Source organism: Tympanuchus pallidicinctus, unplaced genomic scaffold (genome assembly GCF_026119805.1).
Source record: "Tympanuchus pallidicinctus isolate F22 unplaced genomic scaffold, pur_lepc_1.0 scaffold8, whole genome shotgun sequence".
In the NCBI taxonomy this organism is placed as follows: Eukaryota; Metazoa; Chordata; class Aves; order Galliformes; family Phasianidae; genus Tympanuchus; species Tympanuchus pallidicinctus.
The window spans coordinates 8,270,082-8,293,889 of NW_026294802.1; the positions used below are offsets into that span (position 1 = coordinate 8,270,082).

The following is a 23,808-nucleotide window of genomic DNA, read 5'->3' on the forward strand; positions in this document are numbered from 1 at the left end:
ATCACCATTAGAAACAGCGTAAGTACCTTTAAATTTCAAAGGACTTCATATTCCTTCATAAGTAGCTGGAGCCAGAAATCACTTACTTTCTAGAAGACCACATTTTCTTAAAATGAAGTAATTGTAACGTGCTAATGTTACAAGCATTGGTCTCAGGCTTCACTGCAGAGTTACGCTGGAGAAAGATCTGGGCTATAAAGGAATTGGTTTAAAATGGAACACTTAGGAACAGTCTTCAGCATAGTCAAGAAGATTAACATTGCCTAACAGAATCTTCATGTTGCAAAACCCAACATTTTTCAGAAGTATCAGCAACATTCACATTTAGAAATCTGGCAGAAAACAAAAGTTTCTTTATTTTTATGCTACAACTGATTATTACACAAAAGGCTTTAAAAATTCAAAACAGAATGACCTGTAGATAGTGCTGTTCAGAATCATGCAGGTGTTCTGACTCCAATCAAACCTCAACCAGTGCCCATGAGGACTACGTATTGAACAATGAACTGGAAATGAATTGATACCGCTTTGCTACATGAAGTCGCTCAAACAATTTCATACTGTCCTCTGACAACAGTGGGTAAAAGATAAACAACTTAGTTCTCTAATAAAAAAAGGAAGCAACGTGCCATTGTTTTTATCATATCATCAGCAGATAGTTGCTTCCTAGTCTTGGCTTTGGCAACAAATGACATTACATACGTACTTCACGAACAAGGTACGCAGGGTTCTTCCATGGCATCCTCCTACCTGTTTTCATTTCAGTCTGAGCTAGTCCTGCTGCAGCTACTGAGCACTGGAGCCGGGAACTGATATGGTAGCCAAAGAACACCATACTAAACCAGCATGACATACTTGCATTTCACCAATTGTTATTTCTACCCCAGTAAGACAAACACAGCCTTACCCTGGTCAACCACCCAATGATCTCCTTGGCTACTCCCATCTTCTAACAGCATTTGAAATGCCCACGTTGTAGCACCGAACAGTTTTGTGTTTCATTTTTTCTGAGGCAAGGCTCGTAGGCCTTCTCACAAACACACAGCTTACTCTCCATCTCAGTGCCAGTTTGCTAGCTTTTGTACAGTCTGATCTGAAAATAAAAACACCTCAACAAATTATGACTTAAGTAAAATCTCCATATGTATTACATCAGTTACAGTTATGCAATGGCCAAATATTAGTAAATTCATAGCTAGTATTAAATTAAAACTCTGGAAAAAACAGCAACAAACAGTTCCATGGCACGTACCATTCTTACCATGGGGATAATGCTTACCCTTTGTCCAGAGGGACAGTGGGAACAAGTATAAATATAGAAACTGTCTTCAAACCGCAAATCTAAGCCTATGTTAATGTTCTAAACTGTCACCGACTTTCACTAAAATTATTCAGATCCAAACATAAGCAATGATTTAGGACATCAATTTAAAACATAATGCTGGTGACCCTGTACCAGTCAGGCTGGATTGGTTTCTGTCCACAAAGCAAAATACAGAGTGGGATATTTTATCGCTGGTCTCACAAGAGTAGTATGTAAATATATATATATATATTAAAAACATACATACACATTTCCCCAGATTCAACTGTGGCTGAATATTCCTTTCCTATTTTTCAATGATTTTCAAAACAAATTATATACCAAGCCCTTTCTGTTTGATTGCTTTGCTTTGTTTCTCCAGCCTGAATGAGTCTACAGATATTTTCTTAGTTATACAAGGCCAATGTTTCACTTTGCAAACATTGAAGATGAAGGAACACTTGAAGCTTCAGCACCAGAAGGAAAACAAGGAAGAGTGCAGAGGGTAGCTCCATTTGGAAGCATGGAGCTTTAACAACTATTGTTCCGTTTTGTTACAAGTAGTTCATAAAGCCTTTTATTCTAAGTCCTACTCTGTTACTGACAACCAAAGTGATTCTTACGTGGGATTACACCTTCAACAACCTAGAGCTGATACAGTTTGTAATCTTGGAGAACACCAACACAAACCAGTTCCCCATAAGCACTGGAGAGATCAGAATCCTTGGAATCTCTTGCAAAATGTCACTTCAGTTCGCACAAACCTTTGCCTTCCTCCTTAGAAAAAGGAGTCTACTACACTTGGAGTTTGTTCCTGTGACTCTTTTTTTTGCCGGAGTGCTGATTTCTTGACTTCAGGTTTTCTTTGTTTGTTAGACTGTATTGAGGGTAGGAAGGGAAGAGGAGCACCATAATATTAACAGATTAGTTACCACTGATTGCCATGACACTGATGACTGTTCCCAGTCTCTCCTTCCTCTCCTCATTTTGCTGCTTTTTTCTTTTTTCCAGAAGTGTTGTCTAGAGAGCTGTGAAAGTCCATTCTTTTGAGAGAACAACATTGCTGATTTCCTGTAAGTCTTTGCTTCCATAGGAAGCAGATAGCTGGCAGATTTGCAAGGGAATGCTAAATCAACTATGGAAGTTCTGCACTGTTGTCTGTTTCTGAGAAAGACGTAGAAGTTCTTCTCTAATTGCTTTTATAAGAGAGGCTGAAGAGTGACCTGGTTGGAGGTCCTCAGTGGAACTGGTGGTGTAGCAAAGGCCCTGGCCCTGAAGGTTGTTGTGTGGGAGCTGAGCAGGGGGTGCTGAAGGTTGCCTGGCTGAAGTCCTCGGCATCTGGAATACTGGTGAGGAGGAATATTCTTGGTGTCCATGCATATGCATCTGGAAAAAGGTAGAAATTGTTATTGTACTTTCTGAACAAATACGTTAATCCCAGAAAAGACAAGAAAGCAAAAAGGCAGAGAACAAAGGGAAAGCTGCATGGAGATGCTTCTAACTGTTGCCACTGTTCTTTCATTGTATGAATGAGTGATTCCTCTTACGGAGAGCAAAACAAGAAGCACATACAAAATTGCTGGACTGCCTCAAGTTCAGGGATTTTTAAAATCCCTTTGAACATCCATTAAAAAGTCTGACCCCTTATATGTTGGTTATGTTTAGAAATTGAAATGGAAGGAGGTGGGAACTAAAAATACAACTGGAAGTCAGTGGAACCGGCTTTCCAATAAGGCCCTTTCCATCAGCTTCCCAAAAGACAACAGGCAAACCACTGCCTTCTGGGTTGTCATTTCTTCATACTATCTATGAAACAGAGATGCTACTGTTTTCACCTTCCCTATTCTATCTTGGCCTGCCTGTTCAGACAGTCCACTCAGGACTGTGTAACTGATCTATGCCTGGGAAAAGAGCCAACAGGTGAAGCAGCAGAAGAAAAAAAGTGATTCAAATCAGAAATAATGGATTTTTCCATATTCAGAATCTGTTTTGGGTAACTGAGAACCACCATCTCAGTTTAGGGACTATCACTGTTTAAGGGCAGAAAGGAGCTAATTCTGCCTTCGTTCAGTAACAAATATTCTCTAATGAAACGAGAGAAACACATCACAAGCCTGAGTTTATGGGCTTGTGTATCAAGAAAAAAAGTCTGCTTACACTAAAACGAAGCATGTATTTGCAGTACACTGGTAATTTCAAATTCCCAATATGGACAAAAAACAGGTATATTTTGAAAATTTAAATTCCAGTTGGCATCCCTAAAGGAAGCATTTCTTCTCGCCTCTTGTATCTGTGAGAGGCAGACAGAAGAAAACACTGGACACCAAGGACTTGAGGCTGCTTGAACACACCGTACTGAACCTACAGCTCAGAACACAGCAGCACAATCCCCTTCCAACAAGGAGCAACCAGCTGCAGCAAGCTCAGATCAGAGTTATCTCAATTTAGCGAGCAGAAACCTCTGCAGATAAGCCTCAAGTAGAAGCAGAGAGAGCAAATTGGTGAGGGAAGAAAAGGCAGTGAGGTCAGCAAGAAAAGGATTTGGGACAGAGGGGGAAGGGAACATAGAGATTACAAAGCAGAGCCTGGGAAGGATATGGGGGGACTAGAATTACTGCAGCAGCAGTGTGCAGGGAACTGAAAAATGCATGGGAGAATGCTGCCTAACATCTCTCACAACATAAATGAATAAAATCCGAGTCGTTTGGTATAGAACTGAACAAGTAATAGATTCTGACTCTCTTGCATAGTTCATGCAGCACTGATCACTTGCACAGTTAATTTGAGAAGAGGGTTTAAGAAGAGGAAAAGAAGCTTTAATGGAAGAATGACAGGCAAAGAAGATTTTCCCAGTAACATCCTGTCTTCTTTTAAAGGGGAGGAGATTTTAGTATTAGAAAGGAATGAATGGGCCTCTTGATTGTTCACAATTACTGCATTTGGCAGTGAAACCTGAAACTAATTCGTATGTGCGGCCTACTGTTATCAAACCTGACAAGTGCTCCGTGGGTTTATAGAAAAGTGATGAAATCAAAGAAACGTTAAAAACAAACATTCCTTGACACATGAGTCTTAGTATCAAACTACTGCCTGTCAGGTGACTGTCACATTAAAATACACTACATGGTTCAGCTCCTGTCTCATACGGTATGGAGTTTGCACAGTAAGCACTTAGGGGAAGTTAGTAAGAGTATCTGCTGACCACGGTGGCTGCTTTTTAACATTAAGGCTATAAAAATTTTGTTAAATAACTCCCAAAAACAAAATAATGGATTCTTGCAAACTTAACATCTACCAGACTAAACAGCAAAACAAGGATTGGAAGGCTAGAGGAATTTTTCTTTTTTACATTTCTTTATGAATAGAAATATATGACAACATCTAGTTTTGTACAGCATCTATAAATTGTAGTTTTATATTATACTTCCATGCAATTAAGAGTAGAAGAAAAATAACTGATAATAATAATATTAAGTCGTCTTTTTTGGTTAACTTATTCAGAAATGAAGACTTACGAGACTGTGCATTTGTTCGTCCCCACACAGAAACAGTTGAACTCTGGCTAATTTAATTGAATCTGATGTAGGGATGTATACACACATGCACACAGATACATGTATATATGTATAAACATACATATATTGCAACTTTTACAAAATCAGGTAGTCAGTTAAACATGACCAGATTTGTTGTATCACCAAATCTGCGTGGCAGAAAGGACAGGTTAGGATGTGGTCATCCAGACAGCATGCATCTCATGGGGGATAGCAGGGAACATAAGAGACAACTGAAAGTATGATGAGACAGTTTAGAGATGTAACGGTGGGCAGCTGGGGTACAAAAATAGAGCAGGAAGATATGTGTGACTTGGAGGAACAGCTGAAACCTGGAGAAGATGTGGAGACATATAGGATTATAGACAGATAGAAAGCGATGCCAGGCAGTAGTAGGGAGGTAGAGATATGCAATAGAGCACACAAATCTGTAAGAAACCAGGCTTCATTATTTCTGCTGCTCAGCTTGACCAACTGATCTATATTGTATTTTCTGTTAGCAAAGGAAATGCTGCAATTATCCTTTCAGACGGAGAATAATGGTGAACTGATGGTAACCGGCATGTTGATTCTAGGGCAGGAGACACAAATGAAAGATTATGTTCCAACAGAAAAATCAAGTATAGATTGTAGGAATAACAGGTAAGGGAGGGTACTGTGAGGAGAAAGGCCATTGCAAGAACACAAGTTAGATCTCTCTCAAGTTTACAGGCAGAGAAGAATGCTCCAGATCTAATCTCCCTAAACGCAGAGGTTAGTTTTAGAAACTTGCTGAGAATGAGGGAACAGAAAGGCTGTTTGCTAAGAATGAGTTGAATACTGCATCATAAGGAATGTGACCATCATTGATTAAGTCCTTCCCTCCAGAAAGAGGAGTAACAAGCTTAGAGCTCTGTCCTAGTGAAGGAAACCATGCTCAGATGATAATTATCTAGTATGGAAAACCACAAGTTAAGAGCTTATATAGCAAGCAGTGCAGGCACTAGGTGAGCTTTGCTTTAGAATTTACTGATACTGCATTACATTTAGGTACAGTCACGATCTCCTTCTTTTGCCTTAAAAAACAAACAAAAGAAAACAGAAAAAGACACAATGCAGTAATGAACTTCAGCAGTCAGCAAACAGAAATTTTCGTCAAAGCTGAGGAATGGCTTAAACTCATATTGATTAAAAGAATGTGAACTTGGATTTAGGTGAGAGGTATCCATCTGAAAAGATAACAGAACCAGTTCACATTGTATTGAGCCTCTCCTCTTTTAAAGTATTACAGGCATTGAATGTCAAAATCAATTGTTTGCGTAACATCTCAGAAAATGGAGCCCTGAGTGAATTTTCATAATATGTTAGCAATTTAGCTAATAAAATATTAAGAAAGTAATGACTGAATATGCCTTCAGGGATAAAAGTCCACAGATCTAAAAAAAAAAAAAAAAAAAAAAAAGTAATTTTCAGAAATGAAAGACAAATGATATGAAAGGGCAATGAATGGTAACCTAGAGATGCCTCTGAAAATGGTAAAGAAAAGACACTAAGACCTCTCATGCGAGTGCTTTTCTAGATATAAATGGAAATGAGAACATTCACAGATTCAAATACCACAGTTTGAAGCACACATAGCAAGTTAAATTAGGGAAATACATTACTTGGCTTTGACAGTTAATGGTTTTGAACAGTAACAGTAGAGTTTATCTCTAGCGTGCCCAGTTCTTGAAAGCCTTATTCTGCTTCTCTCAACTTCAGCTGGAGATGCAGGAGCTCTGTTTCATCAAAATCTAAAGAGGAGGTCCATACTGTTGCAATGTCATTCTGTAAAGCCATTTTGAAATCAGGAAGCACTCCAAAGCAACTACAAAACTCCACTCTTGTAGAGTGAGCACACAACGGCCTAAATATGCGAAAGAAGATCTTTCCTCCCTCATTCAAGGAAGAAACTGGAGAAATGATAGTTATGACAAGAGAAAAAAGAAGGGGCAAAAAGCTGTTGCTCTCAAGATCACTAGAGCAAAGCTGTCACAGGTCAGCTTGCTTCAAGATGCAAGTCCATCAATCACTGGTGGCAGGCAACTGGATCTTTCCTAGGCAAAGAAGTATCTTCAACCTCACCACACATCAGGCTGAATCAGAAACATCAACCTCCAGAAGCAGCATAGCCAAGAACATGAAGTAATGATGGCTGCCTTGGTAATACTGATTAATGAATGCGTATGATTTTACTACATCCCACTGACTGAGAAAGGAAAATAATTTGTCTAAGAGCACCTGCACTGCCACGTGCAAGTATATACTTTATCTTGTGGCCCCAACTCTTGCTGTCTGTTGTGCACTGATACAGAAGACAAAAGAACTATAGCAATACAAAGTAGAAGGGTAGTTTGGGACAATGTAATTCAATGTTTTCTACTTACAATGATCACAAAATACAGAGGCATATTTCAAAGAAGGAAATGGAAAGCAGTATCCACCTCTGCTGGTGCTCAGAAGCAGAACTGGGTGAACTGCAATTAATGAATGAAGGCCTCGAGTGAGAAAAAAAAAGGTTAGATAAGGTGGGAGAAAGCAATTAGAGAGAAGCGAAGGTGAAAGAACGGCAAGCAAAAGTCAGAAGAACTAACAAAGGTTTGAAGAGCAAAGCAAAGAATGTCAGAGAAGCAACTCAAAGTATTCCAAGGGAAAAAATTTCCAAACAGTAAAGCAGGAAAAAAAATACCCGAACATATCACTACTTTGGAAACTATGCAAATGTGTAACACAGTACTCACTGCATCTCGCCTAGCATATTCATCCTCTCCACGGTACTGGGGCCACCCTGGCCCCCCCGGCTGGCCATGCCCTGCTCTGCCTGAGGGGATCTCCACTTGTTGACCTCCGATCCTGCTAGCAATTCCCACCTGAGTGAGGTGCTGTATCTGAGAACCTTAAAAGCAAATATTGTTTTTTTTCATCTTTATACACAGTCAAGTTTGTAGGGCAGACAAATGACAACATAAAACCTTGTTGGAAGCAGAGACAAGAAGAAAGCGGAGCTCTGTTTCTGTGTAATTAAAAAAAAAATCAGCAGAAAGAAGGCTGTGAGTGTAGAACAAAGAAGGAAAAGTTATGTGCATTTGGTGCAGTTCATCTGAGTGTAGTGTTTTTTATTGTCACTGCACTGAAGGAAGAGATTGAGATACATGCATCTCAGATGCACACTGCACATCATTCCAAGCCCTTTTTAACTAGCACTTACCGAAAACCCTGGCAATGCTTTAATGTAAATTACTTAGCAGCAAAGACAAGATATTTGCTGCTGTGGTACACCGTATTTACCTCACCCTGCTACATCCTGACTCTCTAGATTGCTTTCTGTCCCATCTCTCACAAGAATTCAATACATGACCATATAAGAGTATAGTTATTTCAGTTTTCCTTCATGGTTAAATATTAAACGATGCTGTCGCTGGCTAACGAGAAGGTCAGAACATACTGTATCTCCTTCCAGGCTGAAAGCTAACCCCTTCCTTTCTAACTTCCCTCCACTCTCTACTGCTTTCAAACATATCCAAGGATAGCTATTGTCATTAATTTTAAGACACATGCAACAACATGCCAGCTTTCCTTTTTCCTGAATTTCCTCCCATAAGGAAATAACATTTATTTTAAGAATATATTGGAAATTAGACACATCTAATAAACCCAATGATAAATAATAGATAACTGTGCACATGTGCATGCACAAGTACAAAAATGGGAGGAAAAGACAAAAACCAGTCTGATTTATGTGTTGTAAAATTACTTCATCTTTTCCCTCAGTAAACAACCAATCTTTAAGAAGCAAGATAGCTACTTATACTTATGCTGAAGGACAGTTAATAATCATCTGAATCCAGCCCCAACTTTGCAGAAGATGCACGAGAATAGTGTGAATCAGAGAATAAAATAATCATAGAACTGTAATAGTCATGCATTTAACAGAGAAGAACAGATATCAAAAATAGGACTCAGAAGTATACGACTATTTTTAGTCTTTTTCAACTCCCCAGGAAGAAAACATTTGTCTGGAAGAAAATTAACTGTGGCATTTGCATAAGAATAGAATATTTTATTTTTAGAAGCAGTGTTTGCTGCTTAATTGCCATGTGATGTTAGAATTTTATTCATGATAGAGCTGATGAGCACTACAGAAATTATCTCACTACCAAGTCAGCAAGAGATAGTATCTTCAGAAACTAAAAGATCTTGCTTTTATACATATATTTCTAGGAAGAGAAATGCAAAATAAAGATGCAGAAAAACATTCATTTACCATTTTTATTTAGTAGGCTATTTGGGATGCATCAATTATCTCATTTAGCAAAAACAGCAGAGTGGTCTGCAGTGCAAAGTCAACATGCACCATACACTAAGAATTTTCCATTCTTAGAGAACAGGTTTTTTGTTGTTTTTTTTTTTAAATACACTGTGTGATAACCATTGCTTGCAAGACACTAAAAAAAAGTGGCAAAGTACTGCCTTTTTCAGCAAGGCCACGTGAATGCAGAGTTAACCTCTCCATCGGACTGCTTTTTTTAGCACTGAAAATGAGGGCCACATTTAAAGTATAGCAGCTGAAGAACAATGATGCCTTAATAGTGATCTCAGTGTAAGAAGAGATAAAGAAAGGGACCTGTTATTTATTGTGTGTTCAACTCAAGAAGTGTACCTGCAGTGCTTCCAACTGGTCGCGGTCGTGCCACCGATGGCATTTCCTCTGAGTATATCCCTCTGGAGGAATACTGAACCTCAGGCGGCTGCTGGTCTGGGTGCATTAACTCTGCAGGTTGAAGAAAACCTGGCCCAAAGTTCTGCCTGTGGAACAGTGAGGACTCAGGATTACAATAAGAAAACTGCCTAATTAATATCATATACCTCCTCCAATGTCTCCTTACGATGTCTTTGAACTATGTTTTTATCTTAAACATACAAAAAAAGTCTGAGGAGTACATTCATCCCCCATGTTCTACACTGCAGATAGAAATGAGCTAGAAACTCTACCAAGAACTTCATGCAAGCATTTTTACAAGCCACAGCTTCTTCAATGCAGAGGAGAAATCCTGCAGATCTTGTTTTTCCCTTGGGAAAAAAATCTTCAGGGAAAAGAACAAAACAGATTTCATGCAGAAAGTAGTGACGGAGCTGCTTACTGTAGCAATGCATCTAACTCTCACTCAAGAGTTGCCAGGCTCACAGTTTAGTTCTAAGTCAAACCACTCATTCTGCATGACAAGTGTATTTCGTAAACTGTTATGATTTCTTCTGATCACTCGCCAGGAAATTTTCAAAAGCTTGCTCCTTAAGATTTATCAAACTACAGAAAACTGTCATTGGCACATATGAAGAGAGATGCAATATATCCTAAAACTAATGTTTCCTATAATTCAGGCAGGTGGTTGTAGTCAATGTTAACAACAGAAACCGCTGTTGAACTTTCCTCATTACTCGTAACGGAACTGGTAAAAGAAATGTAGGATGGGAATAGAGATGGAGAGGGAAATGCTGCTTTCCCTATGCTTCCTATGAGCACATCTTTACCCTGACACGGTGAGGTTATATTTTAAAGAATGATGGCAACTGAGTTTTCAAGAATTATCAGCTCCTTTAAATATGGTGGACGTGTGAGTACCTAAACTGTAGGAGCTTAGGTTATTAGGCTAATCTTTCCTAGATTCCAGGTATGGTTAAAGAAAAGAGACATGCTCCTCAACAAGTACTACAGGCACTCAAGGCAAAAGGTTAGGCTCACTGAATCATTTTCTGCAGGAGGCTGTCTCTCACAGGTAATTATGAAGAAAGAAAGAGATGAACATCGTAAGTCAGGAACCTGAGGTTATACAAAATGAAGATGGGATTAATTTTATATTCTCTTTTACCACAGATGCACCTAAACTCTTCATGACAACTGACTGCCACCTATCACCTATCCCATCTTTCAACACCTCCTTTTACATCCTTTTTTTTTTTTCTTTTTTTTCTTTTTCTCTTACAGTGAAATTCTATGTCTGAATCTAATTCAATCTTTTCTTCATTTGCACTCTATTTGGAAAGCTGACCACCTTTGTATGATGAGCAAATAACAAAGAAAGCCAAGATAATAATAGAGTGAAATAAAACCAAATAAGAACCTAGTAAGGCTAGAACAAGTAGTTGTAAAATAAAGTACCAGCTACTTGACATATGGTATTTACATGAAGGATGTGTAAGGGGTTCAAACTGCAGCAGTCCCATTGTGGAAGTGTCAGAATTTCTGCAGCTCCCTTGCATACATTCCCAACAGTCCACTCAGTGGATTGAGAAGGAACTATTTTCAGTCAGGTTTACAAGCTCATTAAAATAAATGCCTGAATGAGTAGGTAATGTTTAACAGTGTCACTTCTGTTATTTTAGTTGCTCTAAACAGTAAGGATGCAATCATTCAACTACAGTGCAGAGTTGAGTCTTAACAGACTTAGAATTTTTTGATGCTGTCTTTTAAAAATAGTCTTCTCAACATTACTGAGAATGTATTATTTTTCTGTCATTTTTTCTGAAAGGCCAGGAAGTATTTCCTTATCGCCGATGGGTTTGTAATTGAAAGGTGCAAGTTTAATAACCCACCACTTCTCTTTCCAATTTTCTTTTTAGTAGATAGATATAACTACTCTTTAATATTAACCAGAGGTCAACAAAAGTATACAAAACAGGACAATCTGCATCACTCAGGCTTGCCAGTGCTACTTCCTATTTCCAGACTGTGATCCAGCAGTAGCTTAGCACATGCAAAAAATGATTCAGCCTCAAGCTGTTTAATTAGCTGTGGAGCGATTGTCCCCCAGATCAATTTTAAACCAGTGAGACACTATGGCTAGCTATCTCTGTGGCGTTATGCAACATTCATTTTTTGGTAAAAGTTGTTGATTGTGCTGTTATGTTTGTACAGCTGTTACGTGTCCTGGGTTATTCACATACAATTTTTTTTATCCAAGTTGGTTCCAGCCTATTAAAGATGATGACTGCATTTGTACGGAGAAGGGAACAGTAGATTACCCAACTATTCTATGCATTGTATATTTAAGCCAATGGACTATTTCACTGATACGTGCCATCTAACCATACTGACTGCAGATCCATTTTTCTTCCTCCGATTAGTGTGCTGCTTCTATCAGTTTATTTACAATGATCTTCTGAATATGAGCATAAGCCCCATTCCAAAATCATGAAAAGTCTTTTCTTGTCTTTCACCGACCCAGCTTAAAGAAATCTTTTTATGGGAATCCAGAGTGCCAATATCAAGGGCTGATAAACTTTTGAACAAAAAATATACTGCAAAGGTGCTATCTGTAACATGGGTTACAGCACTTTCATGATTAATTTATCATATTTTCTCTGAACCTGTAACAGGAAAACAAAGAGATAATTCCCAGTAACTGAAATAGTCAGCTCTGACCAAGAACTGAGAAAATGTGCTTGCAGACTACTCCTTTTCTAGTAGGCCCTTCCAAAATAGGGTTGCAGAACAAAGGATAAAGGAATGTTCTTAATATCCATTCTGTAGCTGAAGAATCATCAAATCTTCAAGGCAGTAAAGACGAGGTGGAATTTTATGAATGACATGGATACCAGTGGTGCTTCAGAGCATATGATGAGATGTAATGAGAGAGCAGCAGAAAGATGCCTTTTTCGCCAGTTTGGTTACTATAGCATAGACAGTCTGTGACAAATGTGACCCCAGTACACACTGTGACTCAAGAGTCTAACTTCACGTGTTGTTAGCACAAAGACACCAAACAGCAATCACTGGGACAACTGCTTCTTCTCTTTACGTCATTCTCCCAAAGGAAGTTCAGAAGATGGAATATTTGTTTCTCATTGATTATATAGCAATAGGCCTGCAAAGCATGCTTTCACTATGAGGGTCCCAATGCTCTGAAACTTGTTCTCAACTTGGTTAGAAATAGAATGAATCTGTTAGTCACCTGCAAGCTTTCCTGAGTGTGTGCTATCCCGAGGTAGCCTCAGGATAAGTAAGATGAAAGCAATAGTACAGGGAGATATACATGCATCTGAGTAACTCAGGCTCTCTGAAACCTGAAACTCAGTGGTTTACTCAGTATTTGAAACGATATCTCCACAGCCAAGGGGCTAGAAACACATTTCTTTTTCAATGGGGACTTGGATTCCACACAGTATACATATGTCATTCACGTCACATAAAGAAATTACACAGGCTGGATCTGGATTCCTGTTACTTTTCATTTATAACATACTTTGCATAATAATATAACTGTGCCAGTAAGAACTCTGGAGGAGGAAATGCAAAGAAAATAGTATATGATAATTCCATCATTGAAACGCTACCTTGGTAGGAGACCTGGTGCTGCTGGCGGAGTCATTCCAAATTCCACGTATCTCTGTTAGATGAAAGAAAGCAAATGAATTAAAATGTATACCCCGGGAAGTCCACTGCCAGACTTTCAAGCGATGAATTGCAGAGATCACTAGGCCTATGTATGTGATTGGACTGCAAGCTTGACAGTTTGGTTCTACAAACCCAGTGTCACAAGGTCAGAGAAGCACTGTTACAGTGGGACAGCAGAGTCTTTTGTCTGATCAGGGTCTACAAGTAACTTAAAAACCTTTCAAAAACACTCTTTGCACTCACAGATCAAGCACTGCTCCAATGTCTATTTAGCTTAAAACTTTCAGCAAATTATACTTTTCATTTGCAAATCTCTTTAAATCTCCAATCATCATCAGACTGCAATAGAGATACCACAGGGATTGGACTCAGGAGTCCAGTGGGGTTTTGAAATCTCAACTGAATTGTTATGGAACTTGAAACAAGCTAAAATTTTATCCAGTGTCTCAGTGTTCCACGAAATCCAAAAAACTTCACACAGAAATACTGCTTTTCTACTCCTCACTTTATGAAAGCATTTGGATGCTCTTCTGGAAAATATAACTTAAAACCAATCCAATCCTTTTTCACTAACAAACTATACTAGTACCTATACTAAAAAAAAAAAAAAACAAACAGATCAAAAGGTGATCTTTTTCAGATCATAATTGAGAAGGAACACAGAAGTTATTCTAAAAGAGAACTTTCACTCTAAAAGAGAACTATTTTGTGGTTGGGATTGGAAAAGGGGAAAAAAAATCCAAACGGCTTCAAAAGTAAGTTCACCATATTGTGAAGGTCATTTCTGAGCTCACCTGTTCAAGAAACTATTTCATATTTGTGCAAAGTCCTTTCAGAAAGGGCGTAACAGCAGCGATCGTGACTCAACTGGTGCTAACCACCTGTCCAGAAAAGCCTTACACATGACATGACTCACATCGAAAGCATTTTCTACTGCCTGAGATGGACCATAAGGTGATCCCCATTGGGTGCATGCAGTTCCCCTCCCTGCCCATGCAGGCCCGCTGTTTACCGGCTGTCCTGCAGAGACCCCGGGTGGTGTGACAGCTGTGGCGCTGGCTGCTTGGCTGCTGGGGGCCACCAGGGCAAAAGCATCATCCAGGAGCGAATGCATGGTCTGCCGAGCCTCTTCTATGGATGGCTGTGGTGGGACGTACTGGGAGACTGGGTGGGACGGCAGGCCGGGGAACTTCCCCAGATCTGCTGAAGATGACGTCTGAGGTTCAGGAGGCAAATCTGGATCAGACTGGAGAAAACATAAAGAAGGTAAGGGGCAGCCAGCCAGAAGATCAAGCAACCAGCTCCCAATCAGAAGTGAGCAATGTTCCCCTGCCAGACCCAGAATTAGATGAAATAAACCCAAGTATCAGCGCTAGACAAACCCTGTCCCTTACCCTCCCTGCTTACACACGCACAGACATGACACCAGCTGCACAAATGCTTCATTCAGTGTGATCTGAAATGCCCTGATTGGCAATATGGCAGTGGTGCTTGGCACAGCAGTTCCTCAGGTATAACAAATCACAGTTTGCAAGCACACATGTGAAGTCGTGCTGTGAGCATTTTTTCCACTCAGACAAGACTGTCCACATCTCTGAATCCTCCGCAGTTTTTCAGGTCCAAGAAATTAGCTGACAATTGATCACATCAATAGTAATATTAAGCAATTATTACCCTCCAGGAAAGCATGCAAAGGGAATTGCTAAGAAGTTAAGGGGTTAGCTGTATGGAACTTGGGTGCATCACCTGAATGGGATTTACGTAAGTGCTTCATTGCAGTAATACCTCAGGCATGCATTGCAATTACTACCTGGGATCTTACCATGGGTCTATTGTTTATCAGTAACAGGAAATTAAACATTTGCAGCAGCAGACTTACTATTTAAGCTCATTCTTGCCACTGTACGCAGACTGCAAAATAGAGATGCAATCACAGAGATGCAAAAGCCTCAACTTCATCAGGAACTTAGCATTCTGAGTACTGTCTCGCTACAGATGTCAAAGGGGCTGAACTCACTGCGTGACAAGTCTTAATTCAGATGATAATTCATTCTGCTGCAGCATGACATTAAAATCACCACATTCTTGTTTGAATGCAGAGGGGGACCACAGAATTCAGCATTACAGCCACTTGACTGCATTTGCAGCTAATGGTGAAGTTCTTGAAGTTATTAAATCATCTTTCAAGATAAACACCGTCCAGAGCTTTTTAATATTGGCATTACGCTTAGTAAAGTCTCCTTTGAAATGGGTAAAAATGCCTAAATACAGTTTCTGACATGGGTATGACTGAACAGAAGTGTTTCTTAAACAGGAAAACATAAAATTAGTTGTTGAGACACTGTACCGGAATTATTTTAAGTAACTGTGGTATAAAGTCATACTAGCCTTTCATTAATAATTAATTCACAGATTTTAAAGATGATAAAATTTCTCATGAAAAGAACAAAATCTTTCACTCTGGGAGAGCAAAGGATTTATTTTGCTATAATATATGAATACATAGATGCAGCAAACTGGACTAGAGCGAAACTATGTTCAACGCACTGTGGAATGTGCCAAGCACACTTTCATGTGCATAATACAGTGGCATTAATGAAAACATAGTTTTAGTTCTTGGCTTCTTCTAGGAATAGTTGGCAGAATTTCATGGCTTCATACTGACAAATTGCCAATGAAGTGTTTGTTTCGCTTGGATTTACATGTTAATTACATATGCCTGAAACTAGCCGCACAGATCACAATTAGAAAGAATCAATCCTTCCCACGTCACAACTGCCATTACAGCCATCAGAACCCTCCTGCCATTCAAGACATACATACAATATACGCAGAGTTATTGACTCCTGGAGGTCGCTTGTACGTCCCATCACTATCAGTTGTGATCAACCTGTCTTTTTCTGCATCGATAGGACTACCGTTTATCTGATGTCGCCGGCGCTGCTTTGGAGAACGTTTTGCGCGAGAGCTGAATACAAAGAAAACAAAAAGGCAGAGAGAGAGAAAAAAAAAGCAAAAAAACCACAAGACAAAGGTAATCACATTTCTTTTTGTAGTTTCTTTTCACCCCATTCAAGTTTGAGCTTCTCTGCCCATTCCATCCTAGTCATCCTTGTCTCGGCTCTTTTCCTTCTCCCAGCTTTTCGTCCCAGTCCCACTAGTCAGTCCCAAACCCCTCTCCTCAAGTTTCTCCTAACAACACTATCACTGCTATAGCAACAGCTGCCCAAACTGTCTCCCTCCTCACCCAAACTTTCTGCAGTGTCACCATCTTTCTACAACCATCTTCCAAGCCTCCCCTACCACCTTTCCACACCTCCCAGCCCAATATCTGACACATTGACACATTTTCAGTAGCAGAACAGACCACACCAGCAATGAGGCCTTGTGCTTGGTTAGTATGTTGTGTTTAACTGCACCATTGTAAACCAGCTGAAGAACATGGTCTGGAGAAAAGCACCTTTCCTTCAATGTGGAAGCAGTAGCAGGTAACAGCCCTCTAGAAATAGTACTTCAGTATTATTAAGCCTTAGACAGAGCCCAGAGAAAACCTTCTCTGGAAATACAGGCCTGGGAAGGTGGTTTTGTGACGCTGTCAAATATGCCTCTTTTTATAGAAGGAATATTTAAAAGGTTATCTCTGCTTGTGAGTTTGTCCTTAAAATTCAGAATCTTCATGTTCTTTAAGTTGTTCAAGGCTTTCCTTATTTTTGATCTTTTTACAGTCATTATAAAAATGCTACTTCTTGCAGTCCACATTTTCCCTGTTTCTTTGTTAGTACTTATGTTGTAATTTTGATCTCTTTACACCACACAAGAATTAGGTAAATCAATGGCAGAGCAAATGTTAAAATGTTTTAAGACAGTTTTCATACATTTGTGTTTTGTTGTTTTTTTGAGAATTCACCCATGAAAACTTGCAGAAGAACACATTTGAAAACAAAATAAACTGACATACATTGAAACAAATAAAAATGTTTAGAACAATCCCAACCCTTTTGTCTAACCAACTCAAAGTCAACTAAGGATCAAAATGACTCTAAGCTCTGAAAGTTCAGAAGTAAAAGTCTGATATCCTTTGGACTCTGAGCTTAAAAGAAAACTGATCTTTCCCATCTTTGAAACCCCTACCTTTTCCTGGGCTCTATGAAGACTGTAGGCACACTTCCTCCAGGGTCTAAGATCTTGTCAATCTGCATCTGTGCCTTGCGGTATATTCTGTGCTGTTCTTTGGAGTCAACCACCACCACATCATCCACAACTGGAAATTCATAGTGCCCTTTGCGCTTGGCACGAAGACGAATCTTGTTGCGGTGATGCTCAATCTCAGATTTATGCCTTAGGGCTGTCTGTATCTTAAAGAAGAAGGAGGAAGAAAATCAACTGCATTTTTATGTGTGGATTTTGCAAACCGAACTTTCTGCTGCTCTTCTGCAAACCTCTCCTTCTCACCTCAGTGTCTGACCCCATTCCCTTAAAAAAAATCTCTGATGGATCAAAATAAATCATACAGATTGTAAACATGCTTTCTTTCTTGGATACCTCCTTGTGTAGATGTGATATTATACATAATAGGATTATATGTAATTGAACAGCATGCCCAGTTAGAGAGAGGTAGTAATTCATTAATAAATGGCAAGAGAAACACAAAAAAGTGAGATCACCTTTTTGTGAACTGATACCGGTCTAAGAAAATAAGACTGATCAATGCAAGCTACTTTTGCCTGTCAAACAGAGATATTTGATCAATAATGTTGAAGTTTGCCACTCATTTCCATTAAGGACAGGAATCTAAACTGTTAACTAATCTCTCTGCTGTACATACAAAGCTGCCACAAGTTAGGGAGAACTGCAGCAGCAACACTAGACCCCAGGTCCCCAGACAAACATAGCACTGCCAGCTCTACAGCTTCTTGCAGACTGAGCTTTTATGCCTCTTTCCAGTCTTTTGTCGGATTCTCTGGAGTGCATCTCACCATCTGGGGAATGATACAGTAATAACGTACTTGTATTTTCTGGCCCAATGCTCACTAAAATCATTCTTACCAGCAAAAAATACCTGGGCGCCAGATCAGTCCACAACAACTGCTCTGCCTGTGCTGGACTCATTTGGGAACACAGCAGCAGTAAATTAAAAAACAATTAAAATTGATTTTTATGGTTTCTCTAATGAAAATCCCCCAAAGGCATTACAGGGATGCAAGCCAGACTTTTTTTACATTTATAGTTAGAATTTTATCATTCTTCTGTCAATATAATCAGATGTATACCTCATGGTCCCTCTTGCCTATGTATACTACATTTTCCTCTCTTCTGTATGTTAGTGAGAAACACAGTACCTTAACACAGTGAAGTTAAAGCTTTCAGTAGTCTTCCTCTCTGAATTATGGGAAGATGCCATCTTACATTGCATAGAAAACCAGGGTGCAGATATGCAGTGTTGTCAGGCAGTTATGATGTGGTTTTACAACACATTATCTTTCTCTCCTAGTGCCCCAGGCATGCTCTTATTCTGCTTAGAGCAATCTGAGCATCAGAGAAGGAAGTTTCTGTATGTTTACTGTCAGATAAACACATCAGAAGTTGGAAGCAATTTCTGTGCTGCAAATTCACACTCTAGGATGTCCTAAAATAACTTGTTTGTATAATTCATATCCTGAGTTGCTGAAAAGCCAGAAGAATGATGCAGAATGAAACCCAATGTTTCAGAGATAGACGTTTCAGCTCTTATACAACTCTCTATTGTAAATCATACCCTACCAACTAGCAAAAGGATGATAACACAACGTATCCTGTCAAGAATTCTTTCTTTGTGCTTAAGTTTCAGATTAGGTAGCACTTATAACAGGTCAGGTAATCTCTCTGGATGGAAACAAGATTATTCCTGTAACTTGTCAAAATTCAACTGCACTGGAACTAATGAGAACTCCTGATAACAGGAAACTGGATCTTTTCACTTCCCATTTGGTTAGGCATACAGTTCTCCACAAGCACTCACAGCACTTAAGAAATACCTCTTTATTAATTTTGTTGGTCTCTGCTACTCGATCAGAAAGCACAGAATTCTGAACTGGAGGTGCTGCCATTGGTTGCATAGCAATCAGCTGGATCTTGCTTGGGACCCGTCTGCTGGCATCGGAGGAACGTGACATCCGATCCACATGTTCGAAGATAGAGGCTGAGGAGTGCTGCTCATTGCCACTGCTGCTCTGAGGGGGTCCTGAATTACCAGAACAAGTAAAGAGTAAAGCAGTGCTGCTAAGGTTATCTCAGTCAAATGACAAGCTCTACAGATGCTATGCTATGAGATTTTGCCATGTTTTCTGTCTGTTTTTGATTTACCCTGTAGGCCTTCCATCTGATTCGCATTTATTGTACAACAAGTTTGCCCAGCAGTTTGCAAATTACAAACATTTTCTCACTACATTTTCAGAAGATGAGCCATCATTTTTTATTTCTGTAAATCAAACTCTTGGCATTTGCAAATCCTCAAAATCTCAGTGTGCTTTGGTCCATAAAAGGCTGCTCAAGCACATCCTGCTAATGGTTCCTCAGTACTTATGGAGATGCAAATTCCACAAAAGGAATTTCCAAGAGCAGTAAAAGATGTCACACTGCAAAATGCAGTTATTCAGTGATAGCAATACGTCAACTAAACAAAAAAGACTGAAGAATTCACACAAAGAATTTTACAGACATTTTACTGATTGAAGCTCTTAAAGCACTGCTTGCTTCTTTGTGACAGGATAAAAACTTCACATTCTAAGTGGAAGCTGTACAAATATTGCCACCTAGTAATTTGTTGAAGACTTTTGAGAACTCCAACTGAATCAGGCAACAGTTAAATACTATACCAGGAATAGGCTGTCTCCCTTAAACTTGAAATTTGTAGGAACAACCCAGTGGTTTGCACTTAAGCACATAAAACATGTTTTTGTATTTTTTGTTGGAGTGAGGCCTACAACACCAGTTGTTATGTGGACTAGAATTAAAAAAAAGATGTGAAAAGTAGTATTTTGTGTTGTCTGCAAGGTAACACTGCAAGTTGATAAACTGATTTTCTCCATAAATTATAATCGAAGACTACAGTTTGTGATTCTTCCAATGGATGAGTGCAACAGAGTACAGCGATATGGTACCTCACATGGATTTCTATTAACAGGCTATGGTTCTCTGGTTCAAATCAGAAGAAAAAAGAATATGACTGTACACTTTCAGTTGTTGATTGACATGACCCAAGAGATGGGGTATAAGAGACAGAAAGGAAAACAGCTATGACAATAGATTTGATCACTAACCCTAACAAAGCACTGGGTTCAGAAGAAGACTGAAAGCCATCGTCTGTAGATGATTACAGCAGGAGACTTGCTCCTTCCTTCCTTAGCACAAAAAGGGAGCAGGAAGCAAAAGGAATTGTGCCCACATACTAAGCAAAATTGTCAGCTTTCATATTTCTCAATCTTGATCAATGCATTGTCAAATATACGCATTTATAAATGATTCATACATTGCATTATTACGTACATCATTTATAAATGTGACTTTCTTATTCATCAAGTGTCTTAAAGAGAAGGTAAATAGTTCCATTCAAGATTTGTCCCCAGACATTTTGCAAGGCATAAAGCCTAAATGAAATGTAATTACGTCTCAGCACGGTCTATTTATATGATCTTTATCACTTGTCATCTCTACAATCATTAATGGGCCTCATCTTCATGCATTTCTTAGAAGCATACAAGCATTGTCTCTTACAGAGATACAAGCAATTACTACAAGTTTCTCAGAGTAATCCTGTAGTGCAGCAAAAATCCGAATTTCTGCAGCCTTCTTTCTCATTTTCCCCACATATGAACAATTTTTCCAATTTTCACAGTCTAGCAGCAGTTCTCAAAGCTTACAGACCTCCAACTGAACATTTTAAACTTATTTTTGATGCTCTTATGGTAGCAAGGCCCAGTCATGCATCTCCAATGACTCTTTATCATTTAATCCATAACCTTCCTGTTTACGCGAATAAACAGGTGCTTGGCAGATGACTCTTCTGCAACTGTTTTAATTTTGTAAAAATACCTGAAAGTCCCACTACCAAATTTTGGTAAAGGCTCTACAGTAACATTAAATGCTACTCTCTTTTGTAGAAAAGATGCAAAATAGAAGTCTAAGCTTCCCCTCATCTTTAAATCCTCTCTGCATGTACATGTACTCAATGTGTCTGTAAGAACAAATTGAGATGGAAATACAGTATGCATTATACTGTATATATATTATATATCATGTATTATATTCTGTATATATACAGAAAAGTATGTAAGAAAACCCAAAATTGCACTGTGGTGTCAGCATACGTGAGAACTGCTTCAAACCTAACAGGAATTCCTTTGTAAGATCTGACAGTGAATGATGTCTCATTTCAAATTACTTACATTGCACTATTTTTCATCATTAGAAATCCTTCCTTACAAAGCTAGAAGATGGCACTACCTGATAGAAAATTTGATCTCTTACCACACAGTTGAGGTTGACAAAAAATGGAGAGGAATTTATACCGAAATACTGGACAAAACAGCTTTAAATAACTACTTCACATAGATCATGTATCAGGATCAATACTCCTGGGTTGAAACGGCTAATTAAACAAGTGTCAGGAAAATTAATTGCTCCGTAGGATGCTGTTTTCAAACGAAAACCAATACAGTGGGAGACAGATGAAGGCAAGAGACAGCAACCAAGGTGTACAAAGCTTAATCCAAAATCATGTGAGGCCAACAGGAATCTCCTACTGATCCACAGAAATTTGAATCACCCTACCTTATGCACTCTCATACGAGTTTCACACGATTTGTGATTATGTGTAGATTATGTGTCTCGCTCATGACTCTTTTCAGTTAGTATACAAAACTAAGAATGGAAAGCATTATAGACAGCCTTACACCCATTCATCCCTATTATTATAAAATGGAAATTGCTGTTAGAGACCACAGCCCTTAATTTATCGCTGGGTATGGTATGCACTCTCAAAGACAGTGCCAGCTTTCTCCTGTACCATCTTCACAATGTCTCAGTCCTGAGCACTGAAACACTATTTCATAGGAAAAAACTCAAGTTTCTTAGCAAGTAGCCTGCATTTGTCTAAAGTAAGGAGGCTAAATAAAAGGATCTGTAACTTGTTTATACCATGCTAAATTTCAGGATCAAATTACTACAGTTTTGCTTCTTTCATAGTGAGAATGTTGAATAATGTGAAAGAATTTGGAGAAAATCAGAAAAATCAGTTTATATTGCATGGCTATAAGTTGTGGTTTTGAGATCTTTTAATACATTGATAGCTAAAAAGCAATTTTGTTTTATTTCTTAGGTGAGAAATCCTTCCATGCTCAAGATACATCTACAGCTACACCAACATCTCTATTCATACTTGTATACTAGCTCTGGTTACTTACCCACTCTGTTTGTTCCTGACAACATAAAGGAAAAAGAAGAAACAACACAGTAATTATTACAAATAATTCAGCTCGAACGGCAAGTGGAAAAAACACAGCAAGGTTGGTGTTTACTTTTGGATGAAATGCATAAACTTGGATCCAACTGCCAAGCCACAGCTGTGCAAAACGGGAGCTGAATTTGTCATTTAACAGACACAGAGGCCTCTACAGGCAGCAGGACCAATTATGAATGGTAAAAATAGTCCCTGTGATTGCCAAACCAGAGGCACCAAACGATGAAGACACAGTATGTTTGATCCAGTAAGGGCAAGTATAGGTAAAAACATTTCACATAATATTTTTGCTGCCTTAGTCAGATAATGCAGGCACGGTAATATCTGACATTTCTATAGCAAAAGGACTTATTAAACCTTACATGAAGTGTTAAGGCAAATGGAAAAACTGAGAGAGAAAAATGGAGTCCCCAGGTAAGAGGAAATGAGACAGTGCAAAATCAGGGCAACAGAATTGAAGTCAGATAGGCTAGAGCAAGTCATAAACCAACCAGCATGTCTGAGATGACCTCTATTACAGTATAATTGTTTTCCTAAATATTTACTTGGGTATGATTCCTCGTCCTTAGAGCAAACCTAAGGCACTGAAAGTGTACATCGTCTTCTTTTTATAACTGCACAGCATGCACTGCTGGCTGAATGCACACATCGATCTACTAGGAAGTACAACTTTCTAGTCACATTAGCAGATCTTTGACTTTGTTTTCTTGCGCTCTTGTCACAGAGCAAAATGTGCTCTGTCACCATTGCTCTTCAGGAGTAGCACACATTATGGAAGTTTAAGACTCACACACTATGCAATTTGTGGTTTAATCAGCAAAGTCCTAGTGTTTTATATTGACTGTCTTACATATTTATAAATCCCATTTCTTCAACACGGGCATACACTGAAGAATGTCTGCTATGATCTGAATTTCACTGGCACTGCATTCCTCAGTAATCATCTAATACTTCAGTAGATATTTCATATAATATATGGAAAAACATTCAGTACACCAAAAGAGGCTGCTCATAGTATGATATTTTCCTCTTCTCAGTTTCTGCT

At 38.9% G+C, this 23,808-nt stretch overlaps 1 protein-coding gene across 3 annotated transcripts in view; it reads right to left on the reverse strand.

Moving 5' to 3' along the window:
- Positions 1-333: 333 nt before the first annotated feature.
- Positions 334-23,808, reverse strand: part of KIAA1549 (KIAA1549 ortholog) — a 133,733-nt gene continuing 110,258 nt past the window's right edge. Inside the window, exons 13-20 of one of the 3 annotated variants that reach the window (XM_052667830.1) lie at positions 19,282-19,487; positions 17,399-17,622; positions 16,091-16,235; positions 14,280-14,513; positions 13,207-13,259; positions 9,536-9,681; positions 7,617-7,771; positions 334-2,689 (exon numbers count right to left, since the gene is read on the reverse strand). In XM_052667830.1, coding sequence (XP_052523790.1) covers positions 2,435-2,689; positions 7,617-7,771; positions 9,536-9,681; positions 13,207-13,259; positions 14,280-14,513; positions 16,091-16,235; positions 17,399-17,622; positions 19,282-19,487 — 1,418 coding nt within the window. In that variant the 3' untranslated portion in view covers positions 334-2,434. The remainder of the gene's footprint in view (positions 2,690-7,616; positions 7,772-9,535; positions 9,682-13,206; positions 13,260-14,279; positions 14,514-16,090; positions 16,236-17,398; positions 17,623-19,281; positions 19,488-23,808) is intronic. The other 2 variants (XM_052667832.1, XM_052667833.1) reach the window with 2 other exon arrangements.